General features: G+C 42.7%; 1 protein-coding gene across 1 annotated transcript in view; it reads left to right on the top strand.

Moving 5' to 3' along the window:
* Positions 1-3,328: 3,328 nt before the first annotated feature.
* The window catches only part of RBM20 (RNA binding motif protein 20), a 197,810-nt gene continuing 186,111 nt past the window's right edge, over positions 3,329-15,027 (top strand). The window contains exons 1-4 of the mRNA XM_049855099.1: positions 3,329-3,408; positions 8,066-8,248; positions 8,371-8,735; positions 9,040-9,277. Of these exons, the coding sequence (XP_049711056.1) occupies positions 3,329-3,408; positions 8,066-8,248; positions 8,371-8,735; positions 9,040-9,277 (866 nt within the window). The remainder of the gene's footprint in view (positions 3,409-8,065; positions 8,249-8,370; positions 8,736-9,039; positions 9,278-15,027) is intronic.

The raw sequence follows: 15,027 nt of genomic DNA on the forward strand, positions 1-15,027 counted from the left end.
AAAGTCATTCCCTGGATCCTTTGAAGCATAGTTAAAACTCCACTTTTTCAGGATGCCATCCCTGGGTATTCCTGCCTTCTCCTGCTTGAGCCCCTGGGATTCTGAGTTCTAGTCACAGTTGTTGGTTTAGCCCTACCCCATGTGGGATGTCACCAGGTACTGAACAAGTACAGAGCTGTCGCCCCTTGGTACTTGGGACAGTGATGCTCTTAGGGGAGGCAAAGATGTGAGGTCACTCCTGGTTTGGGACAATTGCTTTTCTGGTCAGAGACTTTGGAAACATGTAAGGGCCCAGAGAGGTGGTCTCTAAATTCAAGTAAGATGTACTCAAGGTCTTGCTTTGGCTCTCGTGCACTTGTTTTAATTTTCTTCAGCTTAACCTTGAACTTGCATGTGAACAATTGATGGTCTATTTTGCAGTCAGCCCCTGGCCTTGTTCTGACTGATGATATGGAACTTCTCCATTGTCTCTTTCCACAGATGTAGTTGATTTGATTCATGCATATTTCATCTGGCGAGGTCCATGTATATAGTCACCATTTATGTTGTTGAAAAAAGGTATTTCCAATGAATAGGTTGTTGGTCTTGCAAAATTCTATCATAGGATTTCCAGTGCTGTCTCTATCACCAAGGTCATATTTTCCAACTAGTCATCCTTCTTCTTTGCTTCCAGCTTTCACATCCCAATTGCCAATACTTATCAATGCATCTTGATTGCATGTTTGATCAATTTCAGACTGCAGATGTTGGTAAAAAAAAATCTTCAATTTCTTCATCTTTGGCATTAAGGTTGACTCTACTTTGAGGAGCAGCTCTTCCCCAGTTGTACTTTGAGTGCCTTCAGACCTGAGGGGCTCATCTTCCAGCACTGTATCAGACAGTGTTCCACTGCTACTCATGAGGTTTTCATTGGCCAATTTTGTTAGAAGCAGATCTGAATTTAGAGGGAATGTTTTCACACACCAATTTACACGTTGAAACCAGTCCTTCTTCTTAGCCTGTCTTAGTCTGAAAGCTCCACTGAAACTTATTCACCATGGGTGACCCTGCTGGTATTTGAAATACCAGTCGCACACCTTCCAGCATCACAGCAACCTGCCACCAACCACAGTACACTAATGACATCATACATGAAGAAAGCAAGAGGTCATTAAAAAGACAGGAAAGAATGAAAAGACCAAAATGGATGTCAGAAGACTCTGAAACTTGCTCTTGAATGTAGAGCAGCTAAAGCAAATGGAAGAAATGATGAAGTAAAAAAGCTGAGCAGAAGATTTCATAGGGCAGCTCGAGAAGACGAAGTAAAGTATCATAGTGACATGTGTAGAGACTGGAACTTAGAAAACCTTAAAAGGAAAGAACACATTCGGCCTTTCTCAAGCTGAAAGAACTGATGAAAAAATTCAAACAGGGAGCTGCAATATTGAAGGATTCTATGGGCAAGATATTGAATGACACAGTAAGCCTCAAAGGAAGATGGAAGGAATACACAGAGTACATCGTACCAAAAATAATTGTGCAGTGGTTAAAGCACTTGGCTGCTAACTAGAAGGTCGTCAGTTTGAACTTACCAGCCACTCCTCAGTAAAAAGACCTGGTGATCTGCTTCCTTAAAGATTACAACCTGGAAACTCCTGGGGCAGTTCTACCCTGTACTATATAGGGTCGCTATGAGTTGGAATCATCTCGACAGAAACAAGTTTTTTTTTTTTCCCCCAACCATTTCAGCTGCTCTGACAGCATTGGAGAAAAGCAAAGCTCTAGGCATTGACAGAATACCAATTGAGATGTTTCAACAAACAGATGCAGTACTGGAAGTGCCTACTTGTTTATGTCAAGAGATTTGTAAGACAGCTACCTGGCCAACTGACTCAAAAAGAGATCCATATTTGTACCCATTCCAAAGAAAGGTGATCCAACATAATATGAAAATTATTGAATAATATCATATACAAGAACATTTTGCTGAAGATCATTCAAAAATGGTTGCAGCAGTACATGGACAAGGAACTTCCAAAAATTCAAGCCAGATTCAGAAGAGAATACGGCACAAGGGATATCATTGCTGATGTCGGATGGATCTTGGCTGAAAGCAGAGAATACCAGAAAGATGTTTACTTGTGTTTTACTGACCATGCCAAGGCATTCGACTGTGTGGATTATAACAAATTATGGATAACATTGTGAAGAATGGGAATTCCAGAACATTTAATTGTGCCCATGTGGAACCTTGTACACACACCAAGAGGAAGTCGTTTGGACAGAACAGGAGGATACTGTGTGGTTTAAACTCAGGAAAGGTGTGGATCAGGGTTGTATGCTTTCACCATACTTTATCAATCTGTATGCTGAGCAAATAATCCAATAACCTGGAATATCTGGAAAAGAATGGGGCATCAGAATTGGGGGAAGACTCATCAACAACCTGCAATAAACAGATAACACAACTTTGCTTGCTGAAAGTGAAGAGGACTTGAAGCACTTACTAATGAAGATCAAAGACCACAGCCTTCAATACGGATTACGCCTCAACATAAAAAAAAAAAAAAAAAATTTTTTTTTTTTTTTTTAAAGAAAACAAAAATCCTCACAACTGGACCAATGAGCAATGTCATGATAAACAGAGAGAAGATTGAGGTTGTCAAGGATTTCATTTTACTTGGATCCACAATCAACACCCAGGGAACCAGCAATCAAGAAATCAAAAGATGCATTGCATTGGGCAAATCTGCGCAAAGACCTCTTTAAAGTGTTCAAAAACAAAGATGTCACTTTAAAGACTGTAAGGTGTTAAAAAGTAAAGATGCCACTTTGAGAACTAAGGTGCACCTGACCCAAGCAATGGTATTTTCAATAGCCTCACATGCATGTGAAAGCTGGACAATGAGTAAGGAAGAAGAGCTGATGCATTTGAGTTATGGTGTTGGTGAAGAATACTGAATATACCACGGACTGCCAGAAGAACAGACAAATCTATCTTGGGAGAAGTACAGCCAGAAAGGGAAGATGACTAGGTTCATCTTAAGTACTTTGGGCATGTTATCAGGAGGAACCAGTCCCTGGAGAAGAACAACATGCTTGGTAAAGTAGAGGGTCTGCGAAAAAGAGGACAGCAGTCAAAGATATGAAATGACACAGTGGCTACAACAATGGACTCAAACACAGCAACGATTGTGAGGATGGCACAGGACAGGGCAGTGTTTTGTTCTTTAGTACATACGGTCACTATGAGTCGGAACCAAGTCGATGGCATCTAACAACAACAACAAAGGGTCCAGAACTCAGATTTCTGACTCCCAGCCACTCCCTGTGGGGCTCAGCAGAGGACATGGGGAACCTGGCTCACAAATTCATGACCAGAGAGATGGAGGCTAAGCCTTTTTCAGCAGCCAATGAGGGACATTCACAGTGAGTTGTTAGGCAGAAAAGAGTCCTCATAGGTCATGTCCTCACTTTTCCTCAGCTAAAGTTCCCTGACTGTCTCCTTCAAATTCAGATGTGTGTCCAGTTCCATGAGTAACTGTATTATTTTTAAACAGCATCCTTCAGCCGCTGTCTCTCCTGGGTTTTCAGAGAGAGGTGATCCTCCGTAAAGCCAGGAGAGGATTTTCTTTTATGATTGTTTTTTAAAATATCTGCAGGGATTCTAGTGAGTCCAAATAAAAGATTATACTCTGGTTCTGAGAGAAGGACCTGTAAATAGACAAAGCTCACCTCAGGGAGCGGCAAGGAGAAACCGCGGAATGAAGAGATGGGAAACCAGAGGATGGGATAGTGGAGACACCAGAAAGGATCAAACCATCAAGGATTTAGCAGAGGAGCATCTCATATCAAAGACCCTATTATATCAAGGGATATCATGGTGGAGTAATTGAAAGCTCAAGTCTAGGAGTAATAGAGACTGGGGTTAGATTTGTAGTTTCTTCCACTCACTATGTGGCCAAGTGGCTGAACTTCTTGGAGGCTTAATTTTCTTATCTGTAAAAATAACTACTGATAAGGTGGTTGTAAATGAGAAATATTATGTGCTCAAGTTAGCCCGGCACAGGGTAACACTCAAGAAATGGTAACTGCTATTATTAACACCCAGATAGTTAATATGTTATGGCTAAAGTAGATAGGCTGCTTAATACTTATCCATAATCATCAAACTAGTAGATTGCAACTGCATCAACACAACTGCTGGCAATTTAATAATTGACTCCATTGGGGTTGTTAGGATATCAAATGAGTAGAGTTTAAGTCTGGGTAATACATTGTACTTGTTTGCTTCTCCCCAATTTCCAGATGAATTTTTGTTTAAAAAAATCATATTAATGTGTTATTCTTAGTTATTACTAGTTGGAGAAATAAGTAATTCATTTTTGTTGATAATAAAAATTAAGACATGTTTAGAGAAAAAAATTCAAATGGTATATTATACCTCAACAAATTTTTATTTCAAAAATTCAAACAATATAAAAGGTCATAAAAGGAAAAGATTCCTGACCCACCCCAACCCCAATCTCCAAAGGTATCACTGTTTACTGATTACTTGTGTAACTTTCCAGAAATGTTCTATGCCCTTTAATTTTAAAAAATTTAGTCATAATACAATGCTGTTGCATGACTTGCTTTTTCCCTTTAGTAGTACTTGGAGCTCTTTCCATTGCAGTGCACATAGATCTACCTCCGTCTTTTTACGTACATAGTATCCCATTGTATGCAAGGACTATAGTTTACGTAACCACTCTGCCTTTCCTGGGCACTTTGGTTGTTTCTAGTGTTTGCTATTATGAGTGATGCTACAATAAACTCCCTTGTACAAGCAACTTTGGTTACAGCTACAAAATAATCTATGGGATAAATTTCTTGTTGAAATTTTGATAGGCAGTGCCAACTCACTTCCAAAGAGACTGCAGTGAAGGACACTTTAATCCACAGTGTATGAGAGTGTCTGTGTCTCCGTTATTTCATCAGCTCTAAGTATTAGCAAACTTTACAATTTATTATGTAAACTCTTATTTTAAAAATAACAGTAATAATCATACGTTGTTGGGTGCTATCACCAAGTTCATTCTGACTCATAGTGACCCCATGTGATGGGGTAGAACAGCCCCATAGGGTTTCTTGGCTGTAATCTTTACACAGAAGCAGATTGGCAGGTCTTTCTCCCGTGGAGCCAATGGGTGGGTTCGAACCACCAAACTGCAGTTATCAGCAGAGCACTTAACCATTGCACCACCAGGCCTCGGAATAGCATTATGTATTAAATGGTCTCATTGGTAGGTGATGCTCACAATCACACTGGCAGGTAGTATATTTCCCCTTTGAACAGAGGCCAGGGGGTTGGAGTGAGTCAGCACAGGTTCTGAATGCCAGCTCTACTGTGTACCATCCCTGTGACCTTGGGCAAGTTCCTCAAGCTTCTTTTGTCTGCAAAATGGTGATATTAAATGAAATAAGGCATGAGAAAGCTCCTAGATCCAGTGCGTGCAACCTACTAGACATTTATTATTATTATCAAGAAACAAGCCAGAGTGCCAGAATCCCTGGTAAATTTGAGGATGATCCTAGTAGTAATAGATACCTTGAGTTCTATTTCTTGCTTCAAGTCAGTCATTCAAGTTCTTGGAGCCCCAGTTTTCTTATTTGTAAGGGGTCATTTAGATGTTTTCTATTAATTTGCTGATCTGAATAGGTATGAGTGACAGAACTGAGCCATGATGCAGGTGGTATTTCACATGCATTGGAAGATGAAGGCATCACATATCAAAAGTAGACAGGTCATTGTCACTGTGGCTGTGTGTCATACCAACCTAATTACAGTTCTGCCCCTTAAAATCTGGTGGCCTTGGGCAAATTCTTATAGCTATCTGAGCCTCAGTTTCCTCAATGATAAAATGCTGATAACGGTAGCTACCTCATGGGGTTGCTATGAGTATAAAGATTATCTATGAAAGTACTTAGCACCTGACTCTTGTTAAATATTTAATATATTCATAAACCACCACAGCCTCACCGCCTGATCATAGTTTACTTGTAGGTCAGGAGGCACGGGAGGCTTCTTTTGAGTGGGACAAAGACAGAAATTCCCAGCATGCACTTCCCCATTTGTCAAGTCAGTGACTCACACAGCCTTTCTCTCACTTCTGTAACTGTGAAGCGCACCCTGGGCACAAGTGGTGGTGCAGGGCAGATGAAAGCCAGACTTTTAAATGGCTGCAACCCCACCTACGGGTCTTCACACATTTCATTCCTCCTGGAAAGAAGTGAGAAAACTTGAGTTACAAGCATCTTTTTCACTGGAGCTGCTTAATACATTTAATGTTTGACTTATAAAATGGATATGTGTGTTCGCTATTACCTGGAAAACATTTTGTGGGGATCTGAGGTAGGACTTCAACGAGCTTTCGGTTTTTGCTGCAGTGTTTTCCGCCCCCTCCACATCTGCTCCTGTTCAAGTTTCAGTTCTTACATAACACGCAAGTATTAGGCTATAATCACGGAAATGGGATTCTGGAAAGCATCTTGTGAATAAATTCTTTCTCCAAATTTTTTTTTTTGAAAATTTCAAACTTTCAGGAAGGATACAAGAAGAATACCTAGATTCATCCACTGCTATTATTTTGTCATATATACTAGTACGTTATTTTTGAGATGCAGAGAACTGCATCCATATATATATATACATAAAACCCACTGCCTTCGAGTCGATTCTGACTCATAGCGACTCTATAGGACAGAGTAGAACTGCCCCCTAGAGTTTCCCAGTTTTACTAGTAAAAAATTTTATATAAAATACATGCAGTAAATATATAAAAATTATATACAAATACATGAAGTAAATATATAAGAAATATATACATACATACATATACACACCCATTGCCACGGAGTTCATTCCGAATCATAGCGACCCTATAGGACAGAGTAGAACTGCCCCATAAGGTTTCCAAGGAGTGCCTGGTGGATTGGAACTGCCCACATGTTGGTTAGCAGCCAAACTCTTAACCACTGTGCCACCAGGGCTCCATATATATATACGATATCAGTATTGAGATTTCCAGGCAGTCAGCTCCCTGGACATCTGTTCTTTTTGGCAATAAAGGTTGGAATACAAGGAATTATGTTTGTAATAAGTGCCTGATCGAACACCTCCTGCAACAGATAAATGCCAAAATATTTCATTCTTAAGGCTCACAGTGACTCTGCAAGCCAGGGCCTCATCACTCCTGATTCACATATCTGGTAACGGGCACTCAGTGAGGCTGAGTCACCGCAGTAAGTAGCAGTCTGGACTCAAAAGCAGGTTTGCCTTTCATAAAGGTTTTGGAGGATTCTCAAAGGGAGATCTCAATGAGTTCTCATTTTAATTTCTGGGAGAGTTGCAAAAGTCAAGGGGGAAAAAAATCATTAAGTTGTTGGAAGCCACAGTTCAGAATTTAGTGATAGAAGCTGAAGATGATGAGTTAAGACCTTTGGAGAGCCCCAGAAGAGACATTTGTTCAGCCGGCCTCTTACCACTCGTGTGGACCATTGGGCAAACCACCATACCTCGAGTTTTGGTCTCTGCATTTGTGAAATGGGAACAATATTACCTGGGATTTTTGTGAGACTAAGTTTGCGAACTGTGACTATTTTTATGACTACAAGGAATTTACAATATTATTTTATCTGTCAGAAGAAAAGAGAGACAGAGGCAAAGAGAGACCTAGGTAGGACGCCAGAGATCAAGAGAGGCGTTGTTTTGTGAGACTGGCGCGGAAGATAGAAATCTGCAGCAGTCTGGGGAAAGAAACCATCTTTCAGAAGGCAATTTACTTAGTTGCCAGGTCCTAGAGAGCCCATCTCCATAATCTTCCTCCGCATGGTTGCAGGAGGGGAGCAGGTTGGCCTGAGATCCTCAGCAAGTCCCTCTCCAGGCCTTGGGCACCCTGGAACGCGCTCTGGCTTCCGAAGCAGCCCAAACACTTTACCTTCCAATACGCTTCCAGGGGTTGCCCATGTTAGGATTTAGAACTCCCGTGCGCCCGACGGACGGTTAGGATCCCCTGAGTGACTTCTTTCCATGGTCTTTGCCCAGCTCCTACACGTTTCTGCCGCAACCGGAGCGACAGGACCTTAAGCCGCACCTTGCCAGGTGTCTCCGCAGCCTTCAAAAGCGCAGGATGCACGTGCACAGCTGTGGGCAGTACAGGGGGACCAGTGCACACCGGCGTCCAGGCAATGAACTAAGCTTCAGAGGCAGTGATGGTGGCGGCGTGATGTCAGCGATCTCTCCTTTTATCTTTTACATTACCATTGAGGTTTAGCCAATAAGTAACAAAAGTAAAACGTATGCTTGATTTTTGTCTCTGCGCTCGCGGGGCCGTGGCGGGTGTTTTACAGAAGAGAAAAAGAAATGAACAGAAATGCACGGCGGCCCCGCCGGCTGCTTCCGGGGACCCCTGAAATCAGAGCCGGAACTGCCTATTTAGGGAGCCCTCCCGCCTTCCTGGGGGAGGTCTGGGCCTTCTCCGCGCGGGGTCGGGGGGCCAAGTCCGCGAGCGGGCTGGCGGGGCTCCAGCAGACAGAGGGTGCGAGCCCCGCGCACTTCACACAGCGAGACGCGCGGACGCTCCGGGCGCGCTCCGTCCTCCGGCTTGGCAGGAGCGGCTCCGGGCCGCGCGCGCCGTCCCCGGGGACAGCTCGAGGCCGCCCGGCTCCCGGGAGAGGCGAGCGCGCGGTCGGCGTGCGTCTAGGCGCCTCACGCGGTAGCGCTCGCGGCGGAGCGGCCGGCCCGGGAGCCTGAGGGCGCGCAGTGGCGAGGGGCGCACGCCGCGCTCCCTGCCGTTCGCCGCGCTCGGGCGGGCAGACAGAGCTCCCCGGTCGCCCCACGGCTCCACCAGCCCGGAGACGCCCCCTGGCCCCCACCCCGCTTGGCCCGGCTGGGAGCGGGAGCGGCGGGAGGAGGCGGAGGCGGCGCCGCCGGGACTGCCTCCTCCCCTCCCCTCGCGTCTACTCCCCGCGCCACCGGGAAGGACAAGGGGACTGGGTGCGGGTACCCTGGCCAGTGAGCGCCGGTGTCTTGGGGCCGCCCCTCGCGCGCGCACTCTTGCCTCGAGCCGGGGCCGGTGTCGTCGCCCAAGGTGCTGGCCGTAGCCATGAGCCAGGACGCGGACCCCAGCGGCCAGGAGCAAGCGGACAGAGATGCCCGCAGCGTGCCGGGCGCCTCGGTGCCCCCGGTGCCCCCGGGCCCGCGGGGGATGCAGCCGCCACCGCCGCCCCCAGCCGGCCTACCTCAGATCATCCAAAAGTAAGAGAAGCGAGCGGGGAATGGGGCCGTGGGGGGGTGCGATTGGGGGGCACGCCCCGGGCGCCCCCTTCCGTGACTTCATCTCCTGTCCCAGCTAAACTTAGCTCGTCTGTCTTGCGTTTGAAGTTTTCTGGACAGAGGCAGTGTTATTTATTCTGGCCGTTTATGAGATTGGGGAGAGGAGAGCTAATTTTTTTGGGGGGGGGGGAAATAACTTTGTTTTTCCTTATCCCTTTTCTCTTCAGGGATGTTACTCGATATTTTGGACTAAAATAGCTCATAAACATAAAATAAAAATAGCTCATATTGGGGGGAAATGGCCCAGAGACTATGTTTCATCTTTCTGGTCCCCAGAGGCCGCTGGAATGTATGGAAAGCCATGCGTGAGTGTGTGTGTGCGTGAGGGTGTGTAAGTAAAATGCTGCCATGAACAAAACCATCCAGAATGGTGCCCCTGAAGTCAGCCTGTGACATTGGGGTGAAAAGGGAGGCGAGGGTTTGTAAACAACATATTTTGCTTTGCCGTGAAAGTGTAGACGCGTTTCAAGAAGGCCCTTGCGAAGAATTCTCAGCTACGCAGCCGCAGCCGTTTTCCATTAATGTTGCCATCCTGTGACTCGGGTGAACCCTGCGATTTTGATCGCGAATTTTCAGAGTCTGACTTACCAACGCGTGAGTAGGTTGAGGGTGGTCAGCAGGCCCCGAGAAGCAATTTCAGCCCATTTGGGGGACATACAAGTAAAACGATGATGTTTTGTTTTGTTCGTTCTTTGTAAATTTTCCTTGACAGTTTAAGGCCTAGGATGTTGGCTTATTTGAAGGCTCTTTATTGTCCTGTGGATTTACTCAGCTTGTAATGAAGTCCTTGAAACTAGTTTAAGAAGTTCTGAATGATGCATGTTTCAGAGAAACTGATGAAAGGAGAGAAATACAAAGTACAGCAAAATCTAGCGGATAGAGCAGGGGAAGGGCTTCCCGGCGCTGCTGTATTGATACTTGGCGTTCCATCAACCTATTAGTAGGCAGAAGGAGAAATGATGGAATGCAAATGAAAGTAAATAACATTTAAATGTGGACTGTTTTTAAGACTGACTTATGTAATGATAAGAAAGAATAGTGGAAATTCTAGTTTGACATCAAAGAACGCTGGTGTATTTCAGAACAACATGGTTCCCTCTTTTTTGGCTGGTGGGAGGTTAAAGCCCCCTTTATGACACCTTTTTGCTTTTATAGATATTTTATCTACCTTTCAACTACTAACGGTCTTCAGTATTTCAAAATGAAAATATTTCGTATTATTATCCTGTGCCTATTGTTTCCCAAATTATTTCAGCTGAGACTTTCTAAATATACTTGACAGTGTATCACGTACATCAGGATTTAAAATTTCTCTTAATAAAAATACAAAGTAGCATACAAAAAATATTTAAATCTAAAATTCACTTGTTAAAAACCACTTTGACCGGTTATTAATTGGGGAACACCTAATGTGCTTCTTACCGAGCCCATGTCCTGTGGCTTGGAATTAGGCTGCGTAACTGAGTTTATTGAAATTGCTTCAGCATTGTAATCAACCTGCGTTTTCCCACCATTTACTTTTAATTAAAAGGAAATTAGGAATTTTCTTTCCACAGAGAAATATTTATAGATGGGTGTCTGATGATAAAATGTTGCCAGATTGAAAATAAATGCCATTTTATGGAAAATGGGTCATTGAAGTATATTTTAATTACCTCATATAGTGAATAATTTACCCAATAAATTCATCCCCATTTGAAAATTCTATCTTTGGAATTTTATTTGAAAAGATAAGCTGAGCTTTTCAGAGATGGCCCCTCCTGCTGGCAGTCTAGGATGGAGACCTCGAGAAGTACCCTCCTGGCTGTGCCTGGGTTTGCACTGATGACAGCGTTCAGTGCGGGTCCAAGGCCAGGGAATGTGCCTATGGGATTTGATGTCTGTGTGCTTATGTTTCAAAGTCATTATGAGGGTGATCTCCCCTCGGTACCCACTAAAATTCCGCTGGAACCAGGCTTAACACGGCAAACGTTTTGCAGGTCCATCTTTAATGCGCTGAAATTTGAGCAGGTTATTTTGAAACTATGTTTGCATAATTTAATCTGAGCAACCATCTTTACGTTATGAGGCGCTGTGTCTATCCGCCATCTTTGAGAAACTGTGTCAGGGAGACTGCCCTCGGCTGCAGAAGGAGTCGTCTGCCTCTTGGTTTGGGGAATTTTGTGAGCTAGGGCTTTGGGTGAAACTCTCCTCTAGTGGAACACATATGGAAGAAGTTTTATTAGGAAATCCGTATTTTTTCTAGTTGTTTTAGTGAGGTTGTTAAGTAATTTGTAAGCAGGGAAGTTTTGGTCTTCAGAATGATGGAGAGGTGAGTCTTCTGCATGTTGCATTGCTTTTAAGAATTAGAAGATTTTTTTTTGTTTGGTCTTTTACTTCTTGATGTCTGTGTTTACTTGTTTTCATTCGTAATGGCTTTCATTTTGGGTAGAGTTAATGACTTTGGGAAAACAGTAGTAATGATCATAATAAAAACCGATTCCTGCTTATGTGTGTTATATTTGGTCTTAAGAGATCTGCTGTATACTACATTCAAGTGGCTAAACACGTGAGATGTGATGAGGAATAATGAGATTGCTCTTGGGGTTTATTTACGGAACCCAGTCTCATTATGAAGATCGTATCTAAAGATAATTTCTGCAGAGGACTTTAGTTCTAATCAGATATACTCAGTTTTCTCATTTTATTGTGTTCTTAGCTTCAGTTAAGAAGCTTGCATGCTCTTTTTCTTCTTGGTCACCTTCCTCCTCTGGACAATATTGACATCACCATAAGAATTATCAGGTCTTTTATAGACACAATTTAACTAATATCTTGTAAGATCTTTGTTTTAAATATGCATTCTCTTTATTTCTTCTATGTGGATAAATTTAAAGCATTATTTAAGCCATTTGGGCAACAAGAAACATAAATACCATTTTAAGAGGGGACTTGGGATGAGTTTAAGAAATCAGAATAATCCGAGACTTCAAATATATGTTTTCCATACTCGCAGAAGAAAAAAAAATTGACTAGTGTGTGTCAGTGAATGTTTTATAAGGATTTATCTCCTCAAATATTCACAATTCTCATGTCCAAAATCATTTTGTGTTTTAATTTTGTGCTTTAAAATCAAACCGAATTCTTGATTTGTAAGAAGTTACTTGTTTACGTTGGTGAACATCAAAAATTTTAATTTTAGGTTTTAAACTTTCAGACCCTCCGCATACTATACACAGAGCCATGCAAATCCATGTAAAATGTGGAAGTCAGTTGTCAGATCGGACTAAAAGCATGCCACTATCATGACAAAAGATTAACCAAACAAGTGCACACGCCTCCATGAAATGAACACGTAGGTGATTTTCCTCAATTATTTTCTTTGCAGCAAAATATTCCTGGCAAATGCAGGACATCAGGTTATGTATTTTATTGGAGTATAGATGGCTTATTTTTCCCTTTCCAGATTACTGTTTTCTATAAGCAATGGATAAAAAGCAATTATAAAAATAAAACAATTTTAGGTTTAGCACTAGATAGTTATTGTTACCTGTATACCAGAGTGCATAGTTTATGAAAACATAAACCCGGCTTTGGTTCTAAAGTTTATAGTCTTCTGTGAACCATCAGGATCGTTCCCTCTCTCTGTTCAGAGCAAAGAGCTCCTCCCTTCCCTGACTCAGTATGGAAAATGTTACAAGTAGCAACTCTGATTCCAGATAATTTTTTAGGTCCACCCTGCATTTGGAAGGATCTAGGGTAGGAAGTGCTATGGAGGCAAGTTGTGTGTGTGATGTCCACCCACTTCGATGGGCATGCTGACAATTACATCCAGGATCCCGGGGAGGAAATAAGAATTTGCCAAAAAGGGACATTACCTCACACACCATTTGGTCCTTTTTTTGGAAAGAGGATGGAATTTCCAACATCTGTGCCAGTTTCTAACATCAATTTGAGTCCATTTTTAGGGGAAACAGGAATTTGGTTTTGTCAAAGGAATTTTGGCAATTTTAAACACCGTCTTAAACTGCACAGAAGACAAGCATTCGACGGGAAAAACATCTGATAGGATTAAGCATTTACTCAAAACAGGGAAGGAGAGAGGGTGGATTCCTTCCTCAGCATTCTGAAAAGTTTCTTTCCCTCTCTAGAAAGCCTCTTTAGAGTATTTATTTGAAACAGAAAATTTTCCTTGAGGGTTTATTGTGGTAAGTATTTGTAGATGGTAAGTGTAGCCAGCAGCTATGAGTTTTTCTCAAACTGCCAGAGAGATCAGTATTATGAAATGTAGTACATTATTCCCATTAGTCATGGTAAATGACTATACATATGGCGGACACAGAGTTGTTTTAATGCCAGAGCTGTGGCGGGGGCGGGGGGGGCGGGGGGGGAAGATGTTTTATCAGCGCTTTTATTCTTCTGTCCACTTAGTCTTTTGCTACATCCTTAGCAGTTTATCAAATTAGTAATTAAGAAAAACCCAAGTATGTCAGTTGGAATGTTAACTCTGAATTGTTAAGATCTGCTTGCTTATCCTTATGGTCACCAGGGGGAGAAAACTCCCAGAAGGATTGACTCACAGAGAAATGATCCCACATTATCCAGCTTCTCTCTCTCTCTCTGATTTATTTTTCTTGTGGCTGTAGGTTCTTGACTGCATTTTAAACTAATATTTCTTCCCTGTCCACAACAGCTGATTGTCAAGTAAACAAACCAATATAGCTCAGTCTGTACCTTTGGTCAACAAGAATACACAAAATGTTGGGACTTCGGGTCTAAGCAAGGGAGAGAAACTAAAATGGACTGGAATAAACATGGGAAGCCAGAATAGAAGCTTGAGATGGTGGACTTAAAGCTCCAGTCAGAGCTTTGAAGGAGTCTCCTGTGTCCCCCAAATCCCACATAATCTGATTTTTATTTCCTGCCACAGTAATTATCTTGTTTGTGATGGTCTAACTGATAGCATCCTGTATATTTTAACAGGGAAACTTTCTGGAGATCCCCAGCTAATATGACCGGTAGCTGTGTTTAGAGTAGAGCATTGAAAAGTTTTGCAGAAAGTAAAATGATCTGCATTCCAGAACCAGGGCAAAAAAGGTAAAATAGTGCTTTTACAAAGGAGTAGTTCCCTTCTTGATTAATGAACCTGGCTCAGGCCTTCGAACTGGTTTTCATTTTAACAAGTTCCCAGGCGATGCTAATGCTGCTGGTTAGGGACCAATTCTGAGAACCACTAGTAGAGCAGTGGTTCTCAAAATTTATTATACATAAGCATTACCTGGGGATCTTGCTAAAATGTAGATTCTCATTGAGTATATCTGGGGGTGGAAATGAAAATTCTCAGCAGGGGTTTGAACAGGAACGAACCAGTTCAAAACCCTGGGCTGGACTTGGTGATACGTGTGTTATCCTGGAACCCTAGTATTTCTTGTTCCCACCATTGAGAAGACTGGGAAATCCTTACTTTAATTAAGAAGGCGTATTTTTGAATCAGGAATGTAAATTTGATTTCTAACACCACTAAGCGGTGTTAGTGGTAGCCTGAGAGTTTGCCTTGCTCCATGGGTGGTCACTGTTTAAATTCCACCCAATGAAGGAACCATAGAAGGTTTTGGTCTCCAGCATTTACAGACTGCAGGTTTAGGGACAAGTCACCACTGCCAGCTGTTTGAGGAGGTAGAAGGGAAGGGTCT

Source organism: Elephas maximus, chromosome 16 (assembly GCF_024166365.1).
Source record: "Elephas maximus indicus isolate mEleMax1 chromosome 16, mEleMax1 primary haplotype, whole genome shotgun sequence".
Lineage (NCBI taxonomy): Eukaryota > Metazoa > Chordata > Mammalia > Proboscidea > Elephantidae > Elephas > Elephas maximus.